This window comes from Tiliqua scincoides, chromosome 1, assembly GCF_035046505.1.
Source record: "Tiliqua scincoides isolate rTilSci1 chromosome 1, rTilSci1.hap2, whole genome shotgun sequence".
NCBI lineage: Eukaryota > Metazoa > Chordata > Lepidosauria > Squamata > Scincidae > Tiliqua > Tiliqua scincoides.
In genome coordinates, this window is record NC_089821.1 from 165,236,408 (window position 1) to 165,252,182 (window position 15,775).

Below are 15,775 nucleotides of genomic sequence, written 5' to 3' on the forward strand. Positions count from 1 at the left end.
AGGGAACCATTTATTGATTTTTTTTGCCAGGAAAACCACTCTGTGAACTACTTTTTGTTGAAAAGCAATATATAAATATTATTGATTCTACCACTACTACTACTACTACTACTACTACTACTACCACCACCACCACCACCACCACCTCCAATGTGATGAGAATGTTGATTTGGAACTATGCTCTGTATATTGGAAGAGCAATTTTAGAATTTGCCAAAATAGTTTTGATTATATATTGCACTGAGAAGTGACTGTGGTTTGTCTGTGGTTACTGCTTCTCATAAATGGACAGTATCAGATTATAAAATTGGTGTATCCCCATAGCAGAGAGATTTGATAGTATATCAGAAGAAAATTTGCTGTACCTCTATTTCATTTCACAAGAATGCAACCCAACTTAAAATTCTGCTTGACAAAATGTAGACAGTTGTTCAAAAAATAATAAAAGAGGTCGGGAGTGCATTACTCCACAAACTGTGGAGTCACTAGGAGTTCAAGGTCCTTATTGTTTTGCAACAGAGTTTAGCACTTTGCTCTGGCTAAAAGGTAGAAAGAATTTCATGGATGAACTTTTTCAAACAACTCACAGAGTGTGATAAGAAAGAATGTTCTTGAAAGATTATTTAGGAAAGACATGAAAATGCAGGCTGGATCAGACAGCTGGTTTTGTTGTGAGTAAAGTCCCTTTCACATACTGTGCAACTAGTTCTCAGAAATACTTTGCTCTATTGGGATCAAAAGTGATATAATTATAATAAATTATAATAACCTTTGAACACTGAACTCTTTAATTGTGTGCAGATTACCAATGTTCAGCTGTTAAACTGTATAGGGGGAATTTTAACCAATTTTAACAGGCAGAGAGCTAGTTACCAACCTGGCCGGTCTATGGCCTGGCCAGTCTTTTGCATAAAAGCCAGCATTCTGAGCAAGACAGAACTTTTTGGACCCAAAATCAGCAGCCCTTTTTGCACTGCTAAGTGTGCCTGCTGAGACTGTATCATCCACATACAAGGAACCAGATTGCTCAGTTCAGCTTCAGCTCTCCATTTCACATTTGGTAGGGTGACACACTGAAAAACATGTATGTCCTTCTCTAGCATCTCCTGCAGGTTCTGTTGAGTCTTGGAAGACAGGATGGTTGGTGGCCACATGGCAGCAGCAGCAGCTATGGGAATTGGCCCTACCCTGCACAGTTCTTTCACCTAGCACTAGAATACAAGCACAGGCTCAGTCTACTTTTTATTAGGAAATGCCTGTTCTGTCTGTTCCCTTTAGGGATCCATGGTGGCTTACAATATGATTAAACGTAATAAAAAACAGCAGCAAGTAGACACAGCCAAAGACATACTCTCTCTGATGAGTTATTAAAACCATTTAAGCCAGCAGCATCCAGAAGAGTATGAAGAGCTATTACCTTGGTTCCTGTCTGAGTACCTAGGTAGCCCAACATACAAATTCAAAAGCTGCTGTCTTACACTGCACCTAAATGCCAAAACATGTGAAATAAAGAAACAATGTTCATTTACTTACCGGTCACCATCTCTCAGTGCTTTCATTTGCTTTCCAATTATACAAGCAAATAGGGGACCAGTTCTAGCATCTGGTAAAATGTTTTCCACGATACCTCCTAGCCAGACATCAATGTTGTTGGGGTTGCTGTAAAGTTCCATGATTTTTTCAACAACTTTCCGCTTCGTTATTGTCGTGGTTAAATCCGTTTCTGTCCTGAGTCTTGGCAAGCCACAGAATTCTCGCCAGTCATTGTAACCTATAAATATTGTTGAGTATGAGTCAAATGCTCAGCCTACTTTTGGGATGTTTTTACTACCCCCGGGACCTGTCTTTTCTTAAAGGGGCTGTAACAGACTCTTAAGGGGTTGTAGCAAAAAAAAAAAAAAATGTTGAGAATGGCTGGTCTAGCCTATAGCTGCTACTATGCTGTTGTTAATAATAATAATAATAATAACTTTATTTCTACCCCGCCTTTCTCCCCGAAGGGACTCAAGGCGGCTTACAACATATTAAAAACAATTTAAAAACAAATAAAAACATTTTAACACATACTAAAAACAGCAGTCAGTAAAAAAAATAGGTAAAAAGAGCATAGAGCAGCAGCATAAAAGAATCAGGCCTGTAAAAAATATTAAAAGATGTTAAAAAGATGTTAAAAGGCCAAGAACTCAGAAGGCCTGTTTAAACAGAAGGGTCTTCAGGCCTTGCCGAAAGGTCTCAAGAGAGGGAGCCATTCTTAAGTCAAGGGGAAGGGAGTTCCATAGCGTTGGTGCCACTACTGAGAAGGCCCTGTTTCTTGCAGCCGCCCCACGTACCTCCCTAGGCGGCGGCACTTGTAAAAAGGCCTTCTCTGATGACCTGAGAGGGTGAGCCGGATTGTACGGGAGCAGGCGATCTCTAAGATACCCTGGTCCAGAGCAGTATAGGGCTTTAAAGGTCAATACCAGCACCTTGAATTGGGCCCGGAAATGAATGGGCAGCCAGTGCAGCCACTGGAGAATTAATTACTAACTAATTATTAATTAATTGTTAATTAATTACTAACCCATATCTCATTCAGATAAATTTATTAAACCATCTTAACTGCCAAGAAGTTTACACATCTCTGACTAATCTTATCTCAAATGGTTCGAGAAATACACAGCATGTGTCATCCAGGAGATCATAATTCATAGTATAGAAGACAATTTTTGGTTTTAAAAAAGAAAAGGCAATAGACCTGGGAGCCCATGATCACGTCCACGTTGTAAATCTAAGGATGCTAAATCCAAGGAGCCATTATTTGACAGTATGAAGAGCTTCCTTGTTAACTCCTCATTCATTAGTTGATCTTGTACCTGTAGCTTTGCAGCAGTTGCCAGAATTCCTCTTAGCCAGGGATCTAAACCACCTTGGACAACAAAAACAAGGTAAAGCTGGTAATTCATCATCTAAAGTACAACCTAGTTATGGTTAACTGCTAAATCCTATTGATTTTAATGTTACTAGAGCTGCTTAATTTTCTCCGCATTGCCCCTAATATATTTTAAACAACTTTGAGTAAACTTTGTGATTAAAATATCCAAAAATAATGACTTGAAGCTATTACAACTTTTTACTGAATTATGTTATGCAAACGATAGAAACATATTAAGCATAAATTGTATGAAAAATAAGAATTTGGATTCCCTAGAGATATTTATAGCAACTTTATGTTACACTTCTCTCTCTCTCACACACACGTAGGAGGGCCTCTATATTCAGTTACCTGCTGATTGGGGCACGTGGGCACCCCCCGCATGTGCCCCCTCCAGAGGGGAGGGGAGCTCCGCTCCTTGTCCCTCCAAAGGGCCCTCTGAACCCAGCAGAAGCTGCGGACATCCGTCCATAGCTTCTGCCAGGCTCAGATTGAGATCAACAGCTCAAAACACGTAACTTCTGGTTTCATGGAGAATCTAGAAGTGACATTTTCCATGCTTTCCCCAGGCCCCCTAGTACCTTATAAGGAATTAAAAACATCACTTCCTGTTTCTCCATGAAACCAGAAGTCATGTGTTTTGAGCTACCAAGTTCAGTCTAAGCCCAACAGAGGCTGCAGACGGACATCCATGTCCTCTGCTGGGCTCAGAGGGCCCTCTGGAGTGGAGGGGAGCACCATCAGAGGGTGTGGGGGTAGGCGTTCACCCAAATTCGCAGTTTCAGGTGACAGATACAGTTTCTGTTACCTGAAACTGCAGATCTGGGTGAAGGCCTGCCCCCACACCCTCTGGTGGTGCTCCCTTCCACTCTGGAGGGCCCTCTGAGCCCAGCAAAGGCCACGGACATCCGTGTCACAAAAGCGTCACAGCACTTCTTCTGTATATGTATGCTATTGGAATAATGAAGAAAATAAACAAACTGTCCCTAGCTTTTACATGATTTCAATTAGTAATAGCTTTGCTATAATGCAAAAAAGATGTAATCGCTCTCAAGAAGGTACCTTCTTTAATCAGTCTCCAGGGAGTGAAAAAAACTTCATGCAACCAAAGATTAGGAAGATTAGGGTCACTTTCATACGCTGCATTGAGTCTCTTTATTACTGGATGAATTGCAGTATGGGCAAAGCGAAAGGCTGCTGTAGCAAATACGTTGGCTACTGTGGGATTGATTGAGTGACTGTAACCTTTATAAGGACCAATGTATTTGTTAAAAGCATCTGGACCGATGACTTTTGGGACGTAGTCTCTTATGGTAATTATCTAAAAAAAGAAAAGAAAATCTTATTTCAGCAAGTATTAGCAGCACTAATTAAGCAGGAAGTACTTCAAAGCATATGATTATGCTCTCCAACTGTGAATTCTGGAGAGCAGGCTTGGCCTGCATGCCTACTGGGGAGTCCACTTGCAACAAGAGTCAATTTGCATTCTGTTCTCAAAAGGGAGCACACCCTATTTACAATCCATGTAGTTCAGTACTCTCTGACTGAAGATGGTACATTGGGATGGTAAATGGGTTTCAGCAAAACATCTGTATACAGATAGTCAGAAAAACAATTCCATTTTCCAACAGCAAAAACATTGTCAGCCTAATCCTATCCTCCCTTCTTCCCCACTGATGCAGCAAAGCCAGTATGGCTACTGCTGCATCCTGTGAGGGACAGCAATTGCGAAATCACTGGTGCAGGTCTATGTGGGCCTGTGCCGTGGGATCAAGACCAGGAGTAGTGTTTGGTTTCAGCTGCTGCAGCCAAACCTGCCCCTCCCAGATCTGCTCCCCTGCCTCAATTCTGCTCCGCTCCTGTCCTGCCCCAGCTCTGTTCCGTCTTCCCCTTGCTTTGTTCTGCCTCCTTCACTACCCTACCTGAGTTGGCGGATCTTTGGGTGTTGACTGGCACATGGGGGAAGGCTCTGACCTCCCCACTAGTGCTCCAGCAGTGCATGACTCTGCACACTTCCAGAGAGTTATTTGCAACTGCCATAAGCCAGCCTACATTGCCAGAATGCTTGTTCCACCAGCATTGGGCTGTGTATATGAAACAGGCCACATAAATTTCACCATGACACTATGGTTGACATTAGAAATGAGGGCAAATTCACCCAACCAATAATAAATGACAGTTCATTTTCATATGTACTCTACCACACGACATGTTTGCTCAAGAACAGCTGTATCTTAATGGTCCATCAAAGCAGTCTTTACCCAAAACTCATTGTGGGAAGTACCTGAATCCACACATATTTATAGCTTAGTAAAAGAACAGTTTGTACCATTTGTATATGACAAAGCAAAGAGACTTTGGAACAGGCAAATATGTCTTCTGGAGTTTGATGCTGGCATGCATAATAAAAATGCCACAAGTCTTCACAAGACTCTGTTCTCACAATGAAAGTCACTCTTTAAAGCTGCCTTGGAATTTCCTATCACTTGGGCAATGAAGAATTTGAACCAATTCTTCCCAAAGGGTTGATGTCCATGGGTCAGGTTCATGAAAGGTTTAGCTTCCTTTGACTGAGAGACAATGAGAAAAGTATGTTGACTTACAATATCTTTACAATAGTTGTTATATACTAGAAGAGAATATTGGAAGGAGACTCATATAAGCAAGAAGCAAAGCCAATACACCTGCATCAGATTCCTCAAAGATGTAAAGTTGAGACTTCAACCAATTTACCTTCAAGCAATTCATAGCTTTCTGTCTTTCTCAATCCCAATTCAGAATTGTCAGGCTGGTTCAAAACTGTTTAGAAGTATCTTTGTCCTGCCCACAAATTCTGATAGGTATCATGTTTCAAAGGTTAGGGCTGTCAAGGAATAGTAAGGTTCTTTTGTCAAATTGTTGATCTCCATCAAATGTCTTTTTAGGCACAATCAATAGTGATAAAGTTCATTCACCATGAGCCCACGCTCATAAAGGCACTGAAAAAAACTCAATTTAGGTATCTTGTTCTTGATTGCATTATTAGTCATAAGCTTTTGATAGCAAGCTTCTTTCCTGCATGTCATAATGACAGAATTTAAAGATAACTTCCTCACAAAATCCCTTGGATAGACCCATTTATACCTATCTACAGCCAATCTATAGCCTCCTAAAATATACCATTTGTTACAGAAATGCTGAAAAGTGTTCCCTAGCAAATGCTTTTCTAATGTAATAGGCTTATTGAGCATATAGAAAAAGCTTATAAGTAATACTGATCAAAAGAGAGGAAATGATATATTGCAATGGATAAAATGAAAACTGCACTGCAGATTTAAGATTACATTGGACTTAATAAAGGATAATGGAATAAATATGAAGTATAGAGAACTAATAAAATACATGAGAGGTTTGATATAATATGCAATAAACTGAACGGACAAATACACTATACACTTTGATATAGTGCATATTGAAAAATCTGGCAGGAATAAAATAGTTTCATCAGATAATGTGTTTCATTATTTTGGGTGGGTGGATGTATTTTTTTTTCCATCCCAAAAGGCAAATTCTGACAAACTGCAGAAGATGTGGCTTTCTCTAAGCTCCCAGTCTTAACTCGAGAGAGGCTAGCTTGGCTTCCCAGCCTAATTACTTTCAGCTTCCAATTATGCTCTTTGTAAATTAACTATGCTCAGACAGCAAAGTGGCTACCTGAAATATGATATATTATTAAGAAACGGCACATTTGATTTTAAGGTTCAGTTTCCCTACACAATGTCTGCCAAATCATTAGGTTTGCTGGCTGTATGAGCATAGATGTCCTTTAAGCTCATTTGTAGAGAGCAATCAAACACCTTGGTGCTGCTGATTGCTAGTGCTCACCTCTAAGATTAAACTACTGTAGATACATTTTCAATGTTATTTCCAGTGCCAGAACTAGGAAACTTGACACCCAGCCTGTGCAATCAATAGTATACATATACCAACAAATTTGATGATTTAGACCAGTGGTTCTCAAACCTTCTAGAGGCCCTAGAGATTGCTGCCTGATTTATAAATGCCAAGGGATGTGGCTTTAATAGTGATTGGGCAACAGTGCACTGCTCTCCCCTCCCAAGTAGCAGCATACAGCCTAATCTGCCCTATCAGTTTCACGACCCACCAAAAATTGGGTCAGAACCAACAGTTTTGAAAATGCTGAAATGCAGTAGGTTACCCTAGAATGACACAAGGCTGTATTCACACATTTTGCTCAACACATGTATAGTCTGTGTACAGAGTACAATGATTGTACATCTGTATATGCATTGCTTTATGTCAGTGCATGTACAACGGCATACTTGAGATGTACTCTGCATCGGGGCATGTCAACTCTTTTTTGTTTTATTTTGTTTTTTGCAAGTACAGCTTTTCTGAGTATCATCTTTGTAGGTACCACTTTTTAAGTAATGCTGCCACCAGACTTATGTGCTGTGCTGAGGAGTGGGTGGCTTGCTACAAAGCTGTCTCTGCGGCAAAAGACTTTTCTCAATCGCTACTGCCTCCGTTCAGCATCCTCCTATCCCAACTTGAACCTCTTTTGAAGGGCCAGATACTGACCCTTGTCAGCAACAGCTTGTTAAGGTGGTCCTTGTCCACTGGTTCTAAAAGCCCTGTTCTTGCATACAGGAAAATGTGTACCTGCATAATGATACTATATGTTTATTGCATGCAACATATGAATAGTCCTACTCTGGGAGGTGATAAGTAATAACTGGGATGATGTAAATGCGACTGTAGATATTTCAGGGTATTGCTAACACTCACAAACCTTTTGGTGATAGTTGATGTCTGCTAGACTTTGAAAATATGCCCAATTATTTCAAACTGAAAACAAAAAAATATTGCAAAATTTAACCTTATTTTAGTAACCATCAATACATTACATGGATTTTTTAATGCCTATTTTGTGCCCCCTATTTAAATTGTATCTGGGACAGGTGTCTCTATTTTCTACCCTATCTGTACTGCTGGTTATTCTACTTGCAGTGACTGTTGGCAACTCTTGATTCTCCTGTTAATGTATAAAGTCAACGTAATTGAAATAAAAGTCCTGCATTTTCAAGTGACAGACACATTGATTCAGCCCACAGCACCAACTATCCACATGAGTGGATAGTGTTGATTCCCACACCAATTGCTGCTGGTCTAAATGGATTAACAAAGCAACTGCAGTGTATAACACCCCCCCCCCCAAAAAAAAAAAAACTACCATACTAATTGAAGGCATATCAAAGTCGCATACTTCTCTACCCCAAAAGCACCCTGCATGGTGCTACTGTTGCTGTGGGGAACAGTGAACTGGCAGGAAATTCCCTGAGGAAGCCTTAGTGTCTCTGGTCTGGTCTTTTTTGTTTTAATTGCTTATGCCAACAACTGTCAAGGGACATTGCAGTGACTGTATATAATCTAACAGGAAAAACACAAAGATATGCGATTTTCCATTATCTGTTTTTAAATATAAGCCAGCAGTCTTTTCTTCTGAAAATTTACTGGCAATATTCACCACTCATCCTAGTTATGGCTGGGCAAATATCCAATCTTCCAGTGCTGGTGCAGCTGTGCCAACGGGGCATGCACTGCATCTTGTGGTGGGGCAGCAGTCACAGAGGCCCCCTTAGGGTATGGGAACATGTGTTCCCTTACCTTGGGGCTGCATTGCAGCTGCACCAGTGCTAGAAAATTGGACAGGATTGGGCCTTCAATCACCAGTCAGAACTTAGCAGCATTATCCAATCAAACAATTGACAAGTTCAGTGACACTAATTTCCTGGCATTTTTTCTTTGCTTTGTTTTTAAAGCAGGGCACTAAGTATTTGGAGCTGCTTTGATCAATCTTCAGTGACAGTATTTCTCTACCCTGCATACACTATTCCCCCATTGTTTGGGAATGAACCTGCAAAATATCTGACACCAGGCACTGTGGAAGTAAGAGAGTGAACTAATGGACCAATGACTAGCATGATCAGGCTATTTCTTTATATTAAGAGTCAGTATTTCGACACAAGGTTCCCAAGAGTCCCTTCAGAGCAGGGCTATCCACAGTGGGCACAATTTAAGATGCTGCCTTACTTCCAAAGGAAAGAGAAGTCCACTTCAGGCTATCTTTGCTGCAAGAAATGGTCTGTATTGTACCTTAGGAGACATTCGGTTCTGGTAAAAAAAAACCCAGACTTTCACCTTTACAATACAATTGTGACCTGAATAGAGCAGATCCAACTGAGAGGACAGCAGATGGAATATCCTGGAATAGAAATCGAAAGTCTCCTGCAAGCAGTGAACTTCCCCCAGTCTGATCATCAGTACAAGTGCCCTAGAAAATGAAAGGCACTTGGGCTGGAAGAGCAAATTGCCAACTGGGTTACCCTGATCTTTTATTAATTAAATGAGACCCAGAGTGAAGTTAAGATTGTATCTTTCACAGACAGCCTTCCTGTTGGAAGTGTGTAAAGAAAATGAGCATTTGAGCTCCCTGAGGCCATAACAACACACCAAAATGTCAGGTTCCGTGTTCTGATGCAATGCAATGCTCAGGAATTCACTGTGGATGCAGCCGGCCAAGCACTGCCACTGCCCAACCTCCACAACTTATTTCAGTACTGGTTATCTAGCAGTCATGCTTGGGAGAGTGGGCACGTTTTAGCTTTCAATTCTACATGCCGGCTGGCCCAATTAAAAACAATTCATTAATAACTGTCCCTCCATTTGAAGCTATATTCATATAAGCATGTAGGAATGCAATGTATATGTTTACTTAGGTGCAAGGAAATGTGCCAGTTGGGAAGTTTATGGTCTAATCCTATTCTTTATGCTGGCAAAATACACGTTCTGCTGGCATGCTCTGTTGCAAAAGCACCGTAAAGCGCTTTGTGTCAGCACTTCTAGCTGACTCATTGGCAGGAGAGAAGGACGTCTGCCCACTGACAGAGAGAAGGATACCCACAAGACCAGGTAAGTTTGGTGAAGGGAGGACAGAGAGGGCCCAAGGGGACTGGGATTGGCAGCTTTTGCAACAGCCATAAAGGGCCTTCTACCATCAGAACAAGCATTCTGGCGGCATAAGACCCAAATACGATTGAGTTGTTAGTTAGGATTGATCCCTTAATGCACACATTTATTTATACTAATGTATAAATAAACCCTACTGTGTAAATACTTACTAAAACCATTTGCATGGATTATAGATGTAAAAAAATGCTTTCCCCCTTTTTTCTCAAATACTTCAAATATTTGTTGAAAAATTTGAATTTACTTTTGGCAAATAGTTACTTTTTGCAAGCTTTCTAACTTTGAATGCAAAGTTAAGAATGCAAAGAATGGGCAGAGTCACCTGTGTTTTTCCCTTTTGATGTGTTTGTATTTTTATGCTTGTATATTTGCAGCTTCCCAAATCGTTTTTTTCCCCCTCAAGGTTATAGTTCCTAAGAAAAACTGTTTGAAGTGGGAATGCTTGGGCAACTCCAACTCTGGAGGCTGCTGGTGCTTTATTCATCTTATTCCATAATCTAAATAGCTGAATTACATTTATAGAGATGGAATGTGAGTCCCTGAACTAGCTAGATCCACTCCAACTCATTTTCAACATGCCACAGGCCGATCTCATTAAACTGTGATCCTCAGACAGATGATGAGTAGCCCAGAGTCATACCCAGAAGATGCCTTTGGAAGTTATTTTGTCTGCGGGCATAAAGTGTCTGATTCCAGGCCACTAACATTTGAGTGCCCAGAAGCAGTTTTTTTTTCCAGATATGTTCTCTGCTAACTAGTGCCAAAAACCATTCTGAACCTTTCAAGGCAATCATTCTAAGCAGACAGCACATTTAAGACCGAGGGACTTACGCAGTGCAGATAGAGAAACTGCAAGGGAGACTAATGTTCAGGCTGGTTCCAAGATTTTTATTAAGATTAAATGAACTGCATAATATTTTATTTTATTTGTTTGCATCCTAGCTAGAAATCTCACCTATTAGCGTGCTTAGTGACATAAAGTGGCATAACTTCATTGTTTGGATATTGAATTCTAAATGAAAGATGATGGAGGAAATCTTTTTGCTATCAGTGTGGCCTCTATGAAGGACCACATTCCTTTTCACAAAGCTATCTTCCAGTGGCTAAAGTATCGACTTCCCAAACATAAATAAGGGCTCACAAAACGAGATGCAAGCTTCCCTGGGATATGACCAGTGACTTGAATTCCTGTCTGCCTGAATCCTCAGCATAGATCTTACATGCACAGATTTCCTGATGAGGCAAAGCACTGCTCTGATTACTGATAGGTTCTGGAGCCAACAGAATACCTTCCTATTACTTAATTTTCTTTCTTTTGCCTCTCCTGCTGCTTTTTTCCATGGGAACCTAAAAGCTCTCCCAGGAGGCAATGCGTTGCTTTGATCACAGCTGTTACTGCTCAGTCTGTCTCTTCGCCCAGAATGAATAAGTACCACGTTCAGCTGTTTTCTGTATGGCAGTCTCAAGCCATTGTTTGGGAATGCTACTGGGACTGCACTTGGGAACCTAAAGCTTATCAAAGGGATCCTGCATCAATCCCTCTGAGCAATGGATTAGTGTAATTAGATCAACATGGATAAAGTGCACTTAACAGTATTTTACTTTGAAAAGTTTGTCTTAAAGCCTGCTAAATCTAACTTTTCCCTTGTATTGGAAGCTAAATGAACATTAGAAAGAGTGGGTTTTCAATTGTGCTAGAGAAATTGCTATGCTGTTTCTTTTCATAGTCATTCATTTACCAATCCCCCCCTCGCTCTCTCTCTCGCTCTCTCACACACACACAGCAAGCCACTGGGTAGCCTTAGCTTCATGGAGTGGCCATAATACACTTTTTTCAGTGTGCAAACCATTTCATGTGTATTGCCTTGATGTAATCCTTACAGCAGCCCTGTATGCTGAGTAAATATTCTTATCCCCAGGTTGCAGCTGGGAAACTTGAGGCTGAGAGGGAGTGGCTTGCCTAAGGCCACCTTCTGAGTTCATGGCAGAGGTGAAGTTTGAACCAGGGATGTATGAACTCATACTCTTCCAATTCATATTCTCCCAAATGTCCCAATCATACTGTGTTTGAGTGGAAGCAGCCAAAGGAATTCCATCCCTGCAGTGTGACCACCTCATGCCCTACATAACATGTTCATCCTTCTTTTCAGCATAACTTCGATTGATATGGTTAAACACAGAGGTGTTTGTATGTCATCAGTCTCAAATGTCTTTTGAATGAGTATCGTTATTTGCCTAGAAAATGCAATTTTGCAAATTATGTAAAAAAAACAAACAGTAAATTCACCAAGAAACAACAATCACACCTGACAGATAAATCAGAAAGCAGATGGTTTCAAGAAAGAAAAAAATCAAAATACAAACAAAAGCACTAAATAAGAACCCTTTTCACATGGGTCAGAAACCTCATAGAAAGCCCTCATATTGCTTGGATAGAGCCTTCCTATGTACAAGCTGTACACACAGGCTATGGGCACATGGTGCCCATGAATATATAAGTAGTTGGGAATAAGGATAGCAGGCATGATCTTGCTTCCCCTCCATGCATTCAATCTATACAATTCAGAACACAGTTTTATGCAGAAAATCTACAGTGGGAAATGAAGAGATTGATGTTAAAATAATAATATAATGGGCAGTTCTTTAAAGTGTTGCAACTTTTCAACATGCTGGTTGTATATCAAAGCACTTTTTCCCTCCCAGAAGAGACGGTGCGCATAACTAGGAGTCTTCTGAACGAGTGGCTTAGAACTGCATCAGCAGCCTTGCTCCAAACCTACAAGCATTCAACTGACCTTGTGAAGAATTGTTATGTACAAAGACTGCATACACAATCTGGGACCCTGCGATCTGTAGGGCCCCAGATAGTAAGGACATATTTGCACATAAGGTCAGTGGTGTCACTAGGGGTTGTGTCACCTGGCATGGGAGTCCAGCTTGTCAGCCCTATGATGGACCTCCTCCCATGCAGTGGGCAGTGCAATGCCCCGGGCGGTGGGCGTGGTGATGTACCATTGCCTTGCCCCACTGGTTTTTTGGCTATAACTTTTGATACAATAGAGATATTTCAACATGTTTGTTTCATTGTATTCTGCATGAAATTACACATTGATTGATATATAAAATGATGGTATTATTCAAAAATACCAAGATTTAAAATTTTTGAGAAATAGTGGTGTCACTCCCCTGTGCATGTCACCCGGTGGGTGCGGCCCCACCGCCCTAGTGATGCCACTGCGTAGGGTAGTATCCCAAGTAGTGCTTCCACCACCATCAGGAATCTCCTTCAGTGAACTTCAAATCTGGATTTCAAATCTGCAAGGCAGACTTTAAAGCAGGGCTGGCCTTAGGAGTTGTGGGGCCCAATAGGAAACATTTTTTTGCCAGGTTCACAGGTTCCCAGGTTCACAGCCAAGGGTTGTAGATTCTTACAGCAATATTTTATTTATCTTTATTTATTATATTGATATGTCTAGGGTAGAATGGAAAGCAATCAAAATGTGTGCTTAAAAAGTACCTGTGAGTTAATGAAGCTAATGGATCTAAGCGCCTTTCAATATAAAATTGCTTACAAGACTAAAAGAGATTACCCTAGCACAGGGTCCCCTTAGGCATGCAGCCCAATTGGGAGCAATTGCTTCAAATGCCTTAAAGTCAGCCCTACCTTGAAGCACAGATGGAAGGGGGCCTTGCGCAACCATAACACCCTTTTGATTCACAGAGAGAATGTCTGTTCACAGAGGGAGTTCCTGAGAGAAGAAGTGATAGATTGGATACTACCCATAGTACACGTGCAAGCTCTATTTTCAAGGTCACTATTCAAATTTCAAGGCTATTCAAATACATAGCCTACCTGATGTAGAGCTCCAACAATTTTGCGAGTTTCTTGATAGACCGTTTCAGAACTCCATTGTGGGTTAAGGCTCTTCAGCGCTTTAGCCAGGTGATTGTGCTCCCGTAACCACAGGGTATGGATAGTTGCTAATGAAATAACTTCGCTAGACCTGCTGTCCCCAGCCATAAAACATTCAATCCTTTCTCCTTTGTCTGCTTTGGGATCTTGAGCACAAGGTGAAGGGACTTGATCAACAAAAGGAAGGTATGCCCAGCCATTGTCAGAATGTTGCATGTTTATCCGCAGGAGGCCTTCTTCACTTGTCAGGTTTCTTAGTCTGTTCTCCACTGCAGCTGTGCTACTATAAACTGTGGAAGCATCAAGGAAAGAGCTCAAGCTGTTAATCTGTTGCCTTGGATATATGGCCGACTCATTTCCTAAGAGAACACCCTGAGAACCAGTGGCACACGCAGGAGAGGAACGATAAAAAGGCAAACAGTCCATGCTCATGGAGAAGGTATCGTTGGCAAAAACCTGTGGGTTAAATGGAACACCTTTCAATAGGGAACGTTATCGATGGGTCTAGCATAGAGGGAAATGTATAGCATAGCATTTGATAACTTCTAATAATAACACATGAACAAACTCCCCCATGGATGGAACAAACCTCTCCTACACCAGAATGTGCTTTTTATATTCTGGTGCAAACTTTGTTGAAGTGAACTCTTTGGGTTGCTTCTTATGAGATATTTTCTGTTTGGGTATGAATGTCTTAACATCTTACGTTTTCTGAATTCTAGAGCTCACTTCATAGCTTCCTACACACCACTTTGTGTTATTATAAAAATACTCATTATTTTAATGGGCAGAGTGATGGAGGTATCTTGCCATATATTGCAGGAACATCTTGGTAGTACTTTGATGAGCAGAACACAGCCTGCTAAAGAGAACATTCTCATCCTCTCCTCCCCACTGCAGCTCCTGCACTGCCAAAAATATTGCTCCTGAGGGACCAGGGACCCTTGGGAACAATGCGGGATGGAGCACGGAAGAGGAGGAATTGCCAAAAATTGGGTGAAGATATTTTCCGTGAGCTGGACATGTCATGGGTGGACAGGTGTTCCCCAGAGTAACACTTTATCTCATAGTAGCGAACTGCAGCAGTGCAGGGTCAAACTACAGCCTTATTCAGGAATGGGGGGCAGCATGTGTGCACCTGCAAGCTCCATCTGGTCCCTGCACCAACACATTCCTAAAACATTTGTCTGGAACGAAGTTTCCCCTATGATTGGACATGTTGAACAGCCAACATATTCACAATCAGGAGAATCTTCTGAGGGAGGAGAGAAGATCTCTTTCCAAGTGCAGTGCTTGATGCAGTAGACAAATGCTGTATTCTTTCAGCCTAACCTACCTCAAAGGGTTGTTGTGAGGACAAAAGGAGGGATGGAACTATGTTAACCACCCTGAGCTCCTTAAAGGAAAGGCAGTGTAAAAATCTGGAAAAAAAATTAATAGAATGTGCTTCTCAAACATACATGCATGTTTTGTCTAAAGACATACCACCCAGTGTTAACAGGTGATGAAACAATAGGACAACAAAACTCTCCAAAACTGCAATCATTTACACACTTACATGGGAGTAAGTCCTACTGCCTTTCATGAAACTTACTTCTGAGTAGGCATGCATAGGATTGTGCTGTCAGTAATCTCAGGGGACAGTCAATTAAAACATCTTGTAGGAACATAATTGTGAATTTCAAAGAGTACAAACTTTGGAAAGAGACAATTTCTTTCTTCGGTGTTTAATATCACTGCAGAGGGAGCTACTGCTCAATATGGTTGCTAAAATAGCCCCTATAAGGGTACTCTTTGCAGTCAGTGATAAAAAAGAAAGACTCATCTTTACAGAGATGGCTGACTTAATCCATCATCTTTTCTTCTGTTTGCTGTTCAAAGTAGGGTTGTTTTTAAGTATACACTCTGGCAGTCAAGGAGAG

The 15,775-nt window shown here is 41.1% G+C and overlaps 1 protein-coding gene across 1 annotated transcript in view; it reads right to left on the reverse strand.

Annotated features, from left to right (window-relative positions):
- TPO (thyroid peroxidase) overlaps positions 1-15,775 on the reverse strand; it is a 70,104-nt gene that overhangs the window by 29,688 nt on the left and 24,641 nt on the right. Inside the window, exons 6-9 of the mRNA XM_066622688.1 lie at positions 13,794-14,309; positions 3,974-4,232; positions 2,735-2,905; positions 1,534-1,771 (exon numbers count right to left, since the gene is read on the reverse strand). Of these exons, the coding sequence (XP_066478785.1) occupies positions 1,534-1,771; positions 2,735-2,905; positions 3,974-4,232; positions 13,794-14,309 (1,184 nt within the window). The remainder of the gene's footprint in view (positions 1-1,533; positions 1,772-2,734; positions 2,906-3,973; positions 4,233-13,793; positions 14,310-15,775) is intronic.